General features: G+C 41.0%; 1 protein-coding gene across 1 annotated transcript in view; it reads right to left on the reverse strand.

Annotated features, from left to right (window-relative positions):
* The window catches only part of ALK (ALK receptor tyrosine kinase), a 688,728-nt gene extending 672,645 nt beyond the window's left edge, over window positions 1-16,083 (reverse strand). Inside the window, exon 1 of the mRNA XM_064572054.1 lies at window positions 15,374-16,083. Coding sequence (XP_064428124.1) covers window positions 15,374-16,067 — 694 coding nt within the window. The 5' untranslated portion in view covers window positions 16,068-16,083. The remainder of the gene's footprint in view (window positions 1-15,373) is intronic.
* Between the last annotated feature and the right edge of the window lie 201 nt (window positions 16,084-16,284).

The raw sequence follows: 16,284 nt of genomic DNA on the forward strand, positions 1-16,284 counted from the left end.
AGCTGGAGTTGACATCTCCAAGCTTCCCCTGAACCATTATAACCATCTGCATCCTTTCTTCAGCATCAAGTGCTGCCGTTCCCTGGAGTTACTTATTAGCACGCCTTGTTTGCCTTTTCTCTCCCAGCTAGTTTGTGAACTCCTGGGAGAAACAGACTGTACTCAATTCAACTTGGTAAGCACTCAATGTAAAACAAACAAACAAGAAATAGGTGAACCAATAAATAAGCATTTCTTCAGGCAAAAGTCCAAATTTATAGATTCTCCTACAGAGGATTCCCTTGTTTAATTTCTGCTTGGTGAGCACCTCTCACACAAATCTAGAAGGTGTATCTGGAGATAAGCCAACATGGCCGTGATCTCAAAGTTCATTTTATAGGCTCTCAGCCATGATAAAGTAATAAACAGCTGTAAAACTGGACAAAATATATGAAAAAACTGTTTTCATGGGATAATCAGTAGCACAGGAGAGAAGGAAAATAAAAGTGGTAGGCCCTAGCACTGTCCTGATTTTCTGCCTGGAAGCATTTAGCACACCCTGACATGGGAAAGAGGGAATGAAAGGAAAATATTGTTGACGGAAACTCTGATTCCAAAAAGGAATGAGGGACATACAGTGCAGCATGATGGAGTAAGCCCACTAAATTCTATTCATCCTCCTACTTACAATGAAGAACTCTGGACAAAATACAAAAAACAACCATTAAGGGACTATGAAAAATAAATAAAACCAGGAATATTGAGGAAGAGAGTCAAAATCTGGGAAAGCAATCCATATGGAGGTAACTTTTCTGTTTTTACCTCTTTTCTCTTGCATCTGTGAACCAAATGTGGGCACCCAGCTAAGCCGGGGTGATGGTACAGGTAAAATGGCCACAGAAATCTCTTCTTTCTGGCCAGGAGAAGGAGCCTTGTGATCCAGAGAGTATGGAGGGAAATCTCTATTTCTTTGTTTTTTCTTCCTTTTTACTCCGCTCATCTCATGATAGTGAGCTCTCAGCAGAGTCAGTGTGGCTGGCAATGTCAGCAGCCCCAACTCTACTAGAGAACCTACTAGAAACCACATCTTTCAGGACAGGGGCTTGGGAAAAGGGGGCACTTCAGGCCAGAGTATGGACAGAATTCCTGATTCGTTTCTCTTTTATCTATTTTGCCCAAGGACAGCCCCCATTGCACACACTATGCAGAAGCAGTACAGAGAGGTAAAACTGAGCTTAAGGAGAATTCCAGAGGGGAGAGACAGAAATATGCTAATTCTGTGAAGAAACTGGCCTAGGGCCCAGCTCATCTCTGAGCACACATGTATGGACAGACTCAAAGCAGCATAATAAAGTCTTTAAGAAAAAAACTGAGATTTAAAATACACCCAGACGTCGTTAAACGTCTGCCTTCGGCTCAGGTCATGATCCCAGGGTCCTGGGATCGAGCCCCGCATCGGGCTCCCTGCTCAGCAGGGAGCCTGCTTCTCCCTCTCCCACTCCCCCAGCAGTGTTCCCTCTCTCGCTGTCTGTCAAATAAATAAATAAAATCTTAAAAAAAAATACACCCAGGTCTCAGACCAAACAACATGATGCTCCATCATGGATATGATGTAAAATTACTCAATATACAATAGCAAAACAAAATAAAACAGATGACCAATTGGGTTTTTTATTTAAATTTTGTTAGTTACCATACAGTGCAATATTGGTTTCAGGAGTAGAATTCAATGATTCATCACTTACATACAACACCCAGTGCTCATCACAAGTGCCCTCCTTAATACCCATCTAGCCCATCCCCCGCCCACCTGTCTCCATCAACCCTCAGTTTGTTCTCTATAGTTAAGAGCCACTTATGGCTTGTTTACTTCTCGCCTCTTTTTCTTTTCCCCCCTTCCCATATGTTCATCGGTTCTGTTTCTTAAATTCCACATGTGAGTGAGATCATATGGTATTTGTCTTTCTCTGACTGACTTATCTCCCTTAGCATAATACACTCTAGCTCCATTCATATCATTGCAAATGGCAAGACTCATTCTTTTTTTTTTTTTTTTTTTTATTTGAGACAGAGAGAATGAGATACAGAGAGCATGAGAGGGAGGAGGGTCAGAGGGAGAAGCAGACTCCCTGCCGAGCAGGGAGCCCGATGCGGGACTCGATCCCGGGACTCCAGGATCATGACCTGAGCCGAAGGCAGTCACTTAACCAACTGAGCCACCCAGGCGCCCGACTTCATTCTTTTTGATGGCTGAATAACTATGGAGAAAGCCCAAATGTCCACTGACTGATGAATGCATAAAGAAAATGTGGTCCAGATATGCAATGAAATATTATTCAGCCATAATTATTATTCGGCCAATTCGTAAAGGTAAAGATAATCAACAAATGCCAATAACAAGACAATCCAGATGTTGAAGTGATCAAAGACTTTAAAGAAGCTATCTGTTATAACTGTGTTCCCAGAGGGAAAAGTAAACATTCTGGAAAATTGATGAAAAGGTAGTTCTAAGTAGGGAAATAGAAATTATTTTTAAAAACGGAAAATTTGGGGCACCTGGGTGGCTCAGTCAGTTAAGCATTAGCCTTCGGCTCAGGTCATGATCCCAGTGTCCTGGGATCGAGCCCCACATTGGGCTCACTGCTCAGCAGGGAGTCTGCTTCTCCCTCTGCCCCTCCCCCCTGCTCATGCTCTCTCTCAAATAAAATCTTTAAAAAATAAAAATAAAAAAATAGAAAATTTTAACTGAAAAATACAACATCTAATATTAAAAATTATAGCAAAGTGGAGGGTGGGAAGGATGGGGTGGCTGGGTGATAGACACTGGGGAGGGTATGTGCTATGGTGAGCACTGTGAATTGTGCAAGACTGTTGAATCACAGATCTGTACCTCTGAAACAAATAATACATTATATGTTAAAAAAGAAAAGAAGAAGATAGCTGGAGGGGAAGAATGAAGGGGGGGAAATCGGAAGGGGAGATGAACCATGAGAGACGATGGACTCTGAAAAACAAACTGAGGGTTCTAGAGGGGAGGGGTGTGGGAGGATGGGTTAGCCTGGTGATGAGTATTAAAGAGGGCACGTTCTACATGGAGCACTGGGTGTTATGCACAAACAATGAATCATGGAACACTACATCTAAAACTAATGATGTAATGTATGGGGATTAACATAATAAAAATAAATAAAAAATAAAATAAAAACTATAGCAAAATGAAAACAGAGGAAGAGTCAGTAAACTCAAAGATAGATCTCAGAACCTGTCCAATCTGCAGAACAGAGAGAAAAAAGTTGAAAAAAGAAATTAGAAGAGTTTTGAGAGAATGTGAGACAGTAGCAAAAGATCTAAAAGTTGTGCAACTGGAGTCCCAGAGGAGGGGAGAAAGGTATTAGTGCAAAAAAAATGAGGAAATAATGGCTGAAAACTAACCAGATTTCATAAAAGATGTAAACTTACAGATTCAAGAATCTCAACAGACGGCAAACTATGCACAGATTCATCATAATCAAATAGTCAAATTATCAAACTTCTGAAAACTAAAGACAAAGGAAAAATCTTGAAAACAGCTACATATAGGGAAGAACAATTTAATGGCAGAATGCTTATCAGAAACTATGAAGGACAGAGGAACAGCGTTCTTAAAGTGTAAAAAGAAAAGACTTGTCAACCCAAATTCAGATAAAGGAAAACTAAGCTAATTTGTTACCAGCAGAAATGCTCTAAAAGAAATGAAAAAGGGAGTTCTTTAGGAAAATGATTAAATAGGGAAACTGGAACTTCAGAAAACAAGGAAGAGTAAGAAAAATGTTATGTATCTGGGTAAATATAAAGGACTAGTTTTCTCCTCTTAAATTATGTAAAATATGTATAACTGCTAAAAGCTATGTACATGTGTGTGTGTATGTGTGTGTGTATATATATATATATATACACACACACATACACACTCGCAGAGTTTTTAATTATGTAGATATAGCACATAGAACTATAACAAAGGTGGAGGGTAAAGGGACCTATATGATTATAAGGGTCTATATTTTACTTGAAGTACTAAAATGTCAACTTGAAGTAGACTGCTAGAGTTTACATATAAATATATATGATATGTAGGTGTATATATATATACACATATATAACTATAACATACATATATATACAAATATAACATATATGTGTAATGTCTAGAGCAACCACTAAAATAATAATACAAAGATAAAGCCAAAAAACCAATAGATAAATTAAAACTGAAATACTAAAAAATATTCAAATAACCTAAAAGATGTCAAGAAAGGAAAAACAGAAGAACCAAAAACAGGGAAACAAACAAACAAAAACAAAATGATACATCTAAATCCAACCATATCAAATATAACATGAAGTACAAGTGGCCTAAAAGACCAAATGAAAGACAAAGACTATAAGATTAAATTTTTAAAAATCACACAATATCCAACAATATGTTTTCTATAAGGAACTCACTGTAAATATAAAGATATAAATTAAAAGTAAGAGAATGGAACAGATACCACATAAGCAATAATCAAAAGAAACCTGGGGCGCCTGGGTGGCTCAGTTGGTTAAGCGACTGCCTTCAGCTCAGGTCATGATCCCAGGGTCCTGGGATCGAGTCCCGCATCGGGCTCCCTGCTCTGCGGGGAGCCTGCTTCTCCCTCTCCCACTCCCCCTGCTTGTGTTCCCTCTCTCGCTGTGTCTCTCTCTGTCAAATAAATAAATAAAATCTTAAAAAAAAAAAAAAAGAAAAAAAAGAAACCTAAGAGGCTATATTAATATCAATCAAAATAAATTTCAAAATATGAATACCACCAGGGATAAAAAGACATATTACACAATAATAAAGGAGTCAAATCATCAAGAAATGAGTCAATCCTAAATGTGTAGGCACCTAATAAAGAACTTCTCAAACTCAAAACTCAAAAAACAAATAATCCAGTCAAAAAATGAGGAGAAGACATGAGCAGACACTTCTCCAAAGAAGACATACAAATGGCTAACAGACACATGAAAGCCATCAGGGAAATACAAATCAAAACCACAATGAGATAATCACCTTACACCAATTAGAAAGGCAAAAATTAACAAGGCAGGAAACAAGTGTTGGCGAGGATGTGGAGAAAGGGGAACCCTCGTGCACTGTTGGTAGGAATGCAAGCCGGTACAGCTACTCTGGAAAACAGTATGGAGGTTCCTCAAGGTGTTAAAAACAGAGCTACCCTATGACCCAGCAATTGCACCACTAGGTATTTACCCCAAAGATACAGATGTAGTGAAAAGAAGAGGCACATGAACCCCAATGTTCATTGCAGTAGCCAAACTGTGGAAGGAGCTGAGATGCCCTTCAACAGATGAATGGATAAAGAAGATGTGGTTCATATATACAATGGAATATTACTCAGCCATCAGAAAGGATGAATACCCACCATTTGCATTGACATGGATGGAACTGGAGGGGATTATACTAAGTGAAATAAGTCAAGCAGTGAAAGACAATTATCATATGGTTTCACTCATGTGAAACATAAGGAATAGCACGGAGGACCACAGGGGGAGGGAAAACTGAAGGGGAAGAAATCAGACAGGGAGACAAACCATGAAAGACTCTGGAATCCAGGAAACAAACCGAGGGTCACAGAAGGAAGGGCGGTGGGGGGATGGGATAACTGAGTGACAGGTATTAAGGAGTGCAAGTGTGATGATGAGCACTGGGTGTTATACTCAACTAATGAATCACTGAACACTACATCAAAAACTAATGATGTATTATATGTTGGCTAATTGAATATAATAAAAATACATGAAATAAAAAATGATAGAATTAAAAGAAGTAGATAAAACAAAACTTGGAGACTTTAGGAATCCTCTAGTGGTAATGCAAATAGCAAACAGAAAAAAATAAGTAAGGGTACAAAAGATCTGAGCAACTCTATTAACCAAATTGATCTGACATCAACTGAATACCCCACCAAATAATAACAGAAAATGTTCTTTTGAAGCATGGAACATGGAACATTCAGCAAGATACACCATATTCTGAGGCATAAAACAAACCTGAACAAATTTTAAATAACTAAAATCAAACCAAGTATGTTCTCAGACTATATCAGAATTAAACTAGAAATCAGTAAGAGAAAGATATCTGGGAAATCCCCAAATATTCAGAAATAAAAAACACATATAAAACCATGAGTGAAAAGAACACCAAATGGAAAATTTTTAAGTATTTTAATTGAATAGAAGGTAAATTTCATTACAACATATTAAAATTTATATGATGTTGCTAAACCGAGTTATTAGAGAGAACTTTTCCATTACATACTTATAATAGAAAAAGGATAAAGGTCTCAAATCAATGATCTAAGTTTTCACCATAAGAAACTAGAAACGGAAAGAACAATTTAAACCTAAGGCAAATGAAGAAAAGATAATAAAATAAGAGCAGAAATCAATGAAAATGAAATACATAATGATAACAGAAGAAATCAGTATCACAAAAAAAAAAATTTTTTTTAAAAGTCAATAAAATTGGAAAGCTTCTAGCCAGAATGACCACAAAGAAAAGAGAGAGATGATGTAAATTACCAATATCAAGTATGAAAGAGGGGACATCACTACTGACATTACAGACATAAAAAATTATAGGGGGATATTATGAACAATTTAACTTGCATTAATTCAGCAATATAGATGAACCAATTTTCTGACAGATACAAACTACTAAAGTTCATTCAAAAAGAAATAGATAATCTGAATAATCCTATAATCATTATTATTAAATAAATATAATTAGTAATTTAAAACTTCCCAACAATGACTATACCAGGCCAAGAAGTCGTCACTGGCAAATTCTATTAAACAAAAATTCAAGAAAGAAAAAATTACAATTCTCTTCCAGGAAAAATAGAAGAGGAAGCATTTCACAACTCATTTTATGAACCCAGCATTACCCACACCCTAAAGCCTGTCAGAGACAAGAAAACTACAGACCAATAATCTCCCTGAACACAGATGCAGAAATTGTCAACGAGGTATTAGTGAGCTGATCCAGCAATACACAAAAAGATAATACCTCATGACCATGTGGGGTTTATTCTGAGAATATGAAGCTAATTCAACATTTGAAAATCAAACACTGTGATTCATAATATTTACCCCCAAAAAAGATATTATCTCAATGGATGCTCACTCTCAGGGAAGCTAGACACCAGGTTACAAGGATGCTCCAGCAGCCCTATAGACAGGAATACCTGGAGAAGCAATGGGACCTCTCACCACTAGCCGGCATCAGTTTGCTAGCCTTGTGAGCAAGGTACCATGCAAGTAGATCCTGCAGCTCCAGTCAAGATTTAAGATGGCTGCATCCTTGGCTGACATCTGACTGCTATCTCACGGGAGACTCCAAGCAAAAAAACACCTAGTCAAACTATTCCCAAATTCCTAACTCATAGGAACTATAAAAGATAAATTGTTATTACTATTTTGAACCACTAATTTTCTAGCTAATTTCCTATGCAATATTAGATAACCAACACAAAACGAAGTATACATTAAAACCACAACAATATACCACCACAAGCTGACAATATCAAGTATTCTCAAGGATTCTCATACATTACTGGTGGGAGTATAAAGTGGTATAACTGCTTGTAAAAACAGTTTGTCAATTCCTTATAAAGTTAAACATACACTTACCATATAATTCAGCAATTCCAAAATCAATTTAAGACAAACGACAACATATGTCCACACAATGGCTTAAACAGGAACTTCCTGGGATGCTAGAAATGTTCTGAATCTTTATCTGGGTGGTGATTATATGGAAGCTGCATATGTGAATTATAATCAAGCTATACATGAGATTAATACATTCAATGTACTTCATTGTATTTGTCATCATTCAATTAAAAAATAATTTTCTGATGTTAAAATGCAAGTTCTTATGTCCCACAACCAGAGATTCATTTCCAGAAAAGTCTGGAATTGAGCAAAATTACTTCAATGAAAGGATCTCATTTTGAGAAACCGTGGAAAGTGGCCACATAACCCCTTTTCAGGGCTACTGAGCTCTTAAATGAAGCCCAACACCTGCCTCAAAATCTGGGAGCTGCTCCCTAATGCCAAGGGTTGGTTGAAATTATGAATTGATAAAGTAGAATCTCAGCACTTTTTATGATCTTGTACACATTCATCCTTCTATGGCCTTATATATTTATTTCTGAATAATCCAGACTAGAATCTTCCAAGTAGGTTATTTTATATAATGCTCACAAAGACTCCATGAGGTACTCAAGACAAGTTCTGTATTTTCTCCTTTAGGAAAAAGCCCCAGAGGTTCAACAAGTTTAAGGAAGTTGCACAAGATGTCAAAGCTAATAAAAAGCCAGTGTCATAATAGAATCTAAGTCTTCTAGCTCTTAATCTAGTGTTCCCTCCACCACAGAACACTTACTTTAATTACCTGGGCTGAAAATGTGGAAAGGATCTATAAAGGAGACCTGCCCATGCCCACCCTCATGAACCATATTCCAATGAAAACCGAATAAAAGATAAATAAGAGGAAAAACAGAGTCAATGGTTTAAAGTTTCCTTTTGATTTCCTCTGGCTAGTTGCCTGATTTCCTCTAAGCTTGCTTGGATTTTCTTTGTTTTTATTTTCAGATCTTCCCTTTAGCCTTTTCCTTACTCCAGGGAATTCTCACTGCCTACCTCTCCATGCACCTATTGTTATGTAATTACAAAAATAATGTCCAAGACACAGAGACTCTTAATTAACCAAGTGGTTGGATGCATCTGCCCCAACAGAGCTCTCCTCCTGCCCAGTCTGGGACTTCCCACATTCTGGAATGCCTATGTTCACCAAGTGAATCTGAGAGAATTTTCCTGGGAAAGGACCCAAGCTCCTAACAGCCCAGCTGGAAAGTTCATCACAAAATTTACTGAATTAAAAAAAAAAAAAAGTTGTTTTGAGAAATCTGGCTCAGCAAGAAGGGTACTAAGATACCTCCCACCCGCTCCCTACCTCCCTACCAGGCCAACACTCTTTTAAACTGCTCCTTCCTCACACCTTGGCCCATATGAATAAGAAACACTGGCCACATCCTAGACTGGAGGACAACACAATGGCTCTAAGAAAGAAGACACCTCTAGGGCTCTTTGATAAGTTTATTCGCAGCTCTTGTCACATAACCTCTGGACCTATAACCATCCTCACAAAAATATCCTATTCTCCCTCTACTCCCAAGCAGAAATAATGTCCATGTGCATCTTTTGAAAGCAACGGCTCAGCCATGGCTCATAAAAAATACTACCTATAAAATGCTATGTGGATGCTTAACAGCCTCTTTTAGGTTGAGCCACATTCCTGAGGACTCAAGTCCCTGGGCTATGTGTCTCCACAGAATCTCAAAGGTCTAATTGCTCTTACTGGGCTCATGTCCATCAACCAGTTGGCACCTTCCATCTTTCTCCTGCCTTCCACTTGACAATGAATGGGGAAGCCAGAAATGTAAGGAAAGGGCACAGCTCCAGCTAATAATAACAAATTACCAGAGGTCAGTGGCCCAGCACCTCTCTAGGCACTGAGGGGCTTGAACTACACACATTGCTCTCAGTTAAGAAAGATCCACCATCTGAGAACTACTGTTCTCTAATGCCTCTATCTTGTTCTTCGTTATTAGACTTCCTATTTTCATAAAGTTAAGGCTTGCTTTCTTTGTGTAGAAGAAAAAATAACTGGATTGTGAATATAGTGCTTGAATCTTTGAACCAAATCCAAGGTCAAAAGACCTTGGAAGATACTACTTAATAGAAATGAAGTAAATACCACATCTCAATTCTCCTCAACCATGTTTCTGAGTAAGACAATAAAAACTATCATCCTGGTCACTCTCCCCATTTCCACTGGATCCCACTTCTTATCTCAGGAATTAGAAGTTAGTTGCATGGGAGCCCACAGTATTACAAATGCTGCTGCTAAGGTCACCACATGTGGCCACACATAGGTACTGCATAACTCCAGATGGCACCATTTAAATAAACTAAAATGTATATGCAATTCTTGGAGTTATAGAGTACACAACTTGCTCAACCAGACACTGGGGTGTTGCCACTGCTAGGAAAAACCATATGGTTCATATTGATGGCGCACTTTATTATGTCAGGCATTGGGTTACGGATTTACACGTATCTTCTAATTTAATTTCCATGACAACACCTTGAGATAGGAATTATTACTATCACTATTTTGCTAATGATGAAACTGGGGCTCAAAGATTTTAAGAAAATAAAATATTTTAAAGAATCTTCCAAGTCATGGCTATCAAACACCAAATATTTGTTGCATGGCCTTCTGACAAGGATAATGTAAAGCTTTTCATCTATTTACATGTCTTTGTTATTTATAATCTGCATCTTGAGATGATTCCTTTAGTGAAAAGAGCCCTGATTTGAAGGCAAAAAGATCTGTAGTCTTAGGACCTAGCACAGCATCTAGCATCTCATAACCTCTCAATACATAAGCGAAGGTTTCTAGGTCTACCAATTTTTACCTTGAAAAAAGTCTTATCCAATAGCTGGATTCCAGTTATTCCATTTATAAAAGAAAAATACTTGCCTTGCCTACTGTAAGATTGGAAAAAATAATAAATCTGAAAGTTCTTTATAAATTACAAAGTCCCATACAACTGTAAGAGGACATTAGTAATGGTTATAGAGAAAGGCAAAATGTCCTTTATGAACCAGGCTGGGCAAATTCCCACAAGGTGAGGTTATCAGGCAGTAATCCTAAGAGTGGCAGGAGCTACCACTTCTGCTGACACAACTCTCCCTCTCTTCCTCTCCCACCTGCGGGCCAGTCGCCCTTGTCCTTCAGAAGACACACTTCCTTATAAAAGCATTCAGTGTTATTAATGGTAATACCTTCCTCCCACACCATGCACACAAACCCCTCATGGGATTTCCTTCTTTTTCTTTTGTAAATTTGTGAAAAGATCAAATGGATTTAGATGAGTTTCATCACTCTAATGGCCATATATATATATATTCTCAGCATGTCAAAGGGTTTTCAAGTAGCCAGTAGCAGTCCACCAAATCTAGAACTGATCTCATCTTCTCAAGACCTAGGTATCTCCTGCCCTGCCCAATGGCTTGATGACACACATATTAGAGATGCATCTCAGATGCATCTCTATGGGTATGGCCTCCTCCCCAATGGATAGACAGACAGCACCTCAAAGAAATACTCTGTGTCAGTCCGGGGGCAGAGATAAATAAACCCAGAATTTCAAAATATTTTTTCCACTAACAATCTTCTCTGCAAGTACATCCTATCCAATTTCAAAGATACATATGCAATTCTTGTCTTTTCCTACTGGAAACATCAACATCCAAAGTCTCTTAAGAGTTGAATCCTGAAAGATCCTGATCCCTGCTGCTGTTCCCCATCCCAGCTCTCCTGCCTGTTGTGGCTTCTCAACATTTCCAAATATAAAACTGATTAATTATGAATGCTGTGGCTTATCTGACCCACATCTCACCTTACTCTTTGCTCCTTTGGAATTCCATTCCATAGTCAGAGAAATATCAATTTCAGAAAATAAGGTTTCCCTGATATCCACCCTGAAGTTTCCTTCTGCAAGTCTCATCTTGTTACTTCTATGGGCCACACTATATAACTCCTCTCCTTCACAGCCTCTCCCTCTTCAGAGATTTGTAGATTGTTACCATGGTTTTCCCTTCATTGCCACTTCACTCAGCCATATATATTTAATTCTTTCCATCTTTCACCATAAATCAGTCCCTTCAACTCTTAAATCAGCAATCTGCTCTTCTCTGGACTAGTTCCAACTCTCCCAATTCACCTCCAATAACTGATATCCCTTCTGGGAGCTCTAATTTCCTTTCTATCTTCCTTGGCTCTCTTTGCCCTCTCCAGAAATAAAATCGGGAGAGACTGAAAGACGTGTGAGGTCAAGGGTCAGGTGTATTGCATTGCATACCTCTACTTTAAGTTTCTCAGGCCTCTCCAAAGTACATGTAAAATCCCCAGTCATATATCCCCTTTCCTGGAGTGAGAGGGGGCTGCTTATAGAGAAACAGGCCCTCCTATCCCACAAGTCAATATCCTCTAGGCCTTTGCCTGGGGGATGGCAGAAGCAAGATGTCAAAACATCCACAAAACAGGTTACAAAGTGGGGCTGTGAGCAATGTGGCAGACATCTTTTCTGAGGTTTGGACTATCCCAGAATGATGCACCAAAATTCATACAGTCTCAGCAATGGCCTTTCTACCCTTTTACCCCTTCTACTCTCCATGAATGAGTACTTTGAAATACTGATCCCATTTATGAATTCAAAGCAACCCAGGAAGAAAAAACATTGCATGTCATGCATTATGAGGCCTCTCAGACATCCTTTCATCCTCTCAGATATCCCAAACGACAAACAATACAAAGTTACTGCTTTATCCTGACTGGGTGCGTTTCCATTTCGATCACATCCCTAGTCACGGTCCTGTTCAGATTCAGAAAGCTATCTTCAGTCTGAGACAAATGGGTGGCTGTAGGCCACTCACCACAAGGGGAACAGGCAGAACACACTTCCTCTCCTGTCCCCTCCTCACAGTTAGCCCCATTAGCATGCCTGTGCCCCTCTAGGCCAGACCACCGGTCATTTGCGCAGAAGCAGGGAGAAATAAGCTGAATTGTGCCTATTTTCTTTTGTATACTTGAAGATCCTAGTTCACAGAGGAGTTAAATGTCTTTTCTACAACACGAGTCTATATAAGAAGAATAAACCCATTTCCTCAAATGCAATAAATAGAAAAATCAATCCAAGTGTGAGAAGCTAAGCTTGAATTTTCATACAGGAAAGTGAATGGAACCACATGATATATGTTGCCCCAAACATGAAACATGAGATAGCAGCGTGTGTCCACTCCCTCCATGGGAAGGTCTGCAGTGGAAACCGTATCTGAATGAGGCTGAGGAGGCAGTGGTAAGGCAAGAGGCTTGTCCTGCACGGCCAGCCACCTAACTGAAAACAGCATATGCCTCAGAGCAAGAGAGCCCAGCCTGTTCCAAGTGTGATCACCACAAGGCCCGAAGTGCTTTTCAATAAACTGTCTGTCTCTCTGGAGGTCATGGAGAGCTCATCCAGTTATACTTAGTGTCTTATTTGATCCCATCAATAATCATTTGATCCCAATGCTGCTGAAAAACGCTTGGCCAAAATTTCTAGCCTTTTAATGACAGAATCCTGGCTCTTTCTGAAAACAGCATTGCTAGATGTGTCAAATGATGCATAAGGCTTGGTCCAACTGCCAAATGGACTACGATGCTGAGGGAGGACTTGGGACGCTCACAGTCTTCCCTACTGTCAGCAGCAGAACAGCTCTTGAATGAAGCACACTCCTCTCTACGTGAAACTCCCCTGCTCAGCAGCTTCAACTCCTACCTAAGGCTTGACTAGAGTATATTCTTCAAAAGCACCAAGCATGTGACTCTTCAGAGACACCCACTGACAACTTCACGCAACCTGCCTGTTGATAGTAGGCAAGTTCGGGGCTACGGAAAGGACCCCTTTTATCTGTCGCCCACATCTCACAATAGCTGATATAGACTGCTGGGCCTATAGTCACGAGAGGTGACAGGAAAGCTCCAGAGATGATCATGGACATGAAAGGAGAAGAAAATCCACATTCCCAGAGAAGTCATTTTTATATCCATTACAAATACATTAGGCACTAGAAGAGAATGTTGCAGGTATAAACCACAGAAGCCAGGCTGACATTAAAGCACAGCTGTTCTTCACAAAAGTATCTGTGGTGAGACAACAGTATTGGTCTCCTATCTCAGTTCACAGAAGGCACCATCAAACTCATCAGACCCTGCCTCTTACTATAAATTCTGCCTCTTAACAAAATTCCAGCACTGAACACAAAGGGGTCATTTTAGGTGCCATTGCCACCAATGCTAATGCTGAAATATGCATCCAGACTCTTTTTTCCTTGGGGACCACATACCAGTATGTTTTGTGTGTGTGTGTGCAATGACTGAAGGACCTCAGCTTCTAAATATCCCCGCTGCAGGAGAGTACTGGGTGTGTGTGGGAGTATATGTGTGTGCTGGGACAAGCATGGCAGATACTTGTAGTTCTACAGTGGGCTCTTTTCAGTGTTCTCCATCCAATTAATACTAGACATTAGTAACCAGTGGAGCATAAAAATTTCATTTATTTCTGATGATGAGAATGACACAAAAGATGCTGGGTTTGCTCAATGGAATTAGTGTAGGCTTTTAAAAGGCATGATTTCTTTTCTGTGCTTTCTCATTCATTTACATGGTATATTTTATTCACTGAGCCGTTCTCCAGTGGTCTTAGGAGAGAAACATCCATTCAAAACCACCTGGTTTTCCAGTCGAAGAATACTATGGGAAGAGTTAGAAGTAAGTGCTTGCACATACACCCCCAACTCAGTGAATAGGAGAAGAAAATGAGAGAGTAAATGAAACAGAAACCTCATTTCAGGAGTCTCCAGCAGAGAGATCTGCAGTGAAACAGGCCTGCTAGAGACTGTTACCCAGAGCTGCTGCTGTGGACATTCAAGCTAAGAATTGGGGGGGGGGGGGCAGGAGAAGAAAGGGAATTCAACTACTGTCTCTCCTGGCTTCACTGTGACTACCTCAAAGGGAGACAATCTTAGCAACTTTGTTCCCTCTCTTCACATCTCCCTCCTGTCCCATGTTCCTTAGTTCCTCTGGGGCTCTCCCAACAACATCTGAGAGGAAAAACAAGAGGCTGAGAGTGGATAGCACACTGGGGTTGGAGGAAGAGGGCAGAATGAATCAATGAAGAGGCAATCCCTAAGTAAGCCAACATTTGAAAGGGACAGCTAGGTAGGATTCAGCAAGATGAAGAAGAGGTCTACATTCTCTGAGAAAGTGTACCACATTGCCCATATCTGTGATGGCCAGGAAGAGGAACAAGGGGAAGGGAAGATGGACAACAGTCTTGAGAGCTAGAGCTTAGCTTGGAATACAAAAGTAATAAGGGCGTTTCAACCATCCCAGAGGCCCCCATTAGAAGTGCATCCAATTTTGGCTGGAACCCCATGTAAGTCGATGGAGGCATTCTGCCAAGAACAGAAAACTTTTCTCCCAACTTGGTTGCTGGAGAGAAAGGAAAACCCTCAGGGAGTGATTGTGTTCAAGAAAAAAATAAGAAAATATGGTCTAATGGGAGGGAGGAGGTTTGCGGAAAGAGGAAAAGAGCTAAGAACAAGAGGCTGGGGTTTTGGAAACAGGAATTAGTTGATAGTGGTTGCAAATTGATGTGTCTAAAAATACAAATCCCGACATGTTCAGGCGGGAGCTGCTCACCGGTCCCCAAGATCTGGAAGAGAAGGCGGGGCTGGGAGGCACGGATCGCTGCGGACAGCCTTCCCTCTCTGCCCACTTCGGAAGCCTTCTTCTCCGGCATCAGGCGGATCCTCAGCCGCCCTTCGCCGTGGCGAATCCACCAGCTGAACAGCTCGCTGAGGTTGAACTGGAGCAGTCCCGCAGTCGCCTCCTCTGGGGGCCCGACGCAGCCCTCAAGGATCGCCTCCTCTCCCAGCTCCAGCACCAGCTGCTTGGCGCGCCGGAGCTTGCGAACCGAGCCGCCCTTCAGCACCCTGGTCAGCGTCCGTGCCTGGGCAGGAGCTGGCGAGCTGAAGCCTTCTGTCCAGGAGACCCCGGACGGTGGCCCCACCAGCCGAAGTAGTGGGGCACAGTCCAGAGCCAGCGAGCCGCGCGCCTCCGTCTGGCCAGCCCTCGGCTCCAACGAGGACGAAGGCGGCAGCAGCAGGTCCCGGGCATAGACGCGGAAGAGCGAAGGCACCACAAAGTCCACCGCCAGGCTCTTCCTCTGCAGACGTGAGTAGCTGAGCGGCTCCCGAGGCTGCAGAGCCGGCCCCACGGCGGCTGAGCCCACTAGCTGGCCGGTCCCGGTCCCGGTTTCTGTCCCGGTCCCTGAGCCCGAGGCTGCCACTGAAAGCAGCGGCATCAGCAGCCCTAGGAGCCCTAAGGATCCCATCCCGTCAGAGAAGCACTGTTTATACTAGTCTTCCCACTCTCTGGGATCCAGCCTCGCCCTTCACTTCCCCTCAAATGAGAAGGGTCTCCAAATAGTCCTTAGTCCTGAACGGCTCCTTCCACCTGATCTATGCGGGATTATGCGTGCACTCGATTCTCTCGCTTTCCTCCAACTGCAAGGAGGCAAGCAGGAATCTCAATAAAATGGGGCTAGAAGC

Source organism: Mirounga angustirostris, unplaced genomic scaffold (assembly GCF_029215605.1).
Source record: "Mirounga angustirostris isolate CCGP_5_RB_7025 unplaced genomic scaffold, mMirAng1.0.hap1 SCAF_10, whole genome shotgun sequence".
Classification (NCBI taxonomy): Eukaryota; Metazoa; Chordata; class Mammalia; order Carnivora; family Phocidae; genus Mirounga; species Mirounga angustirostris.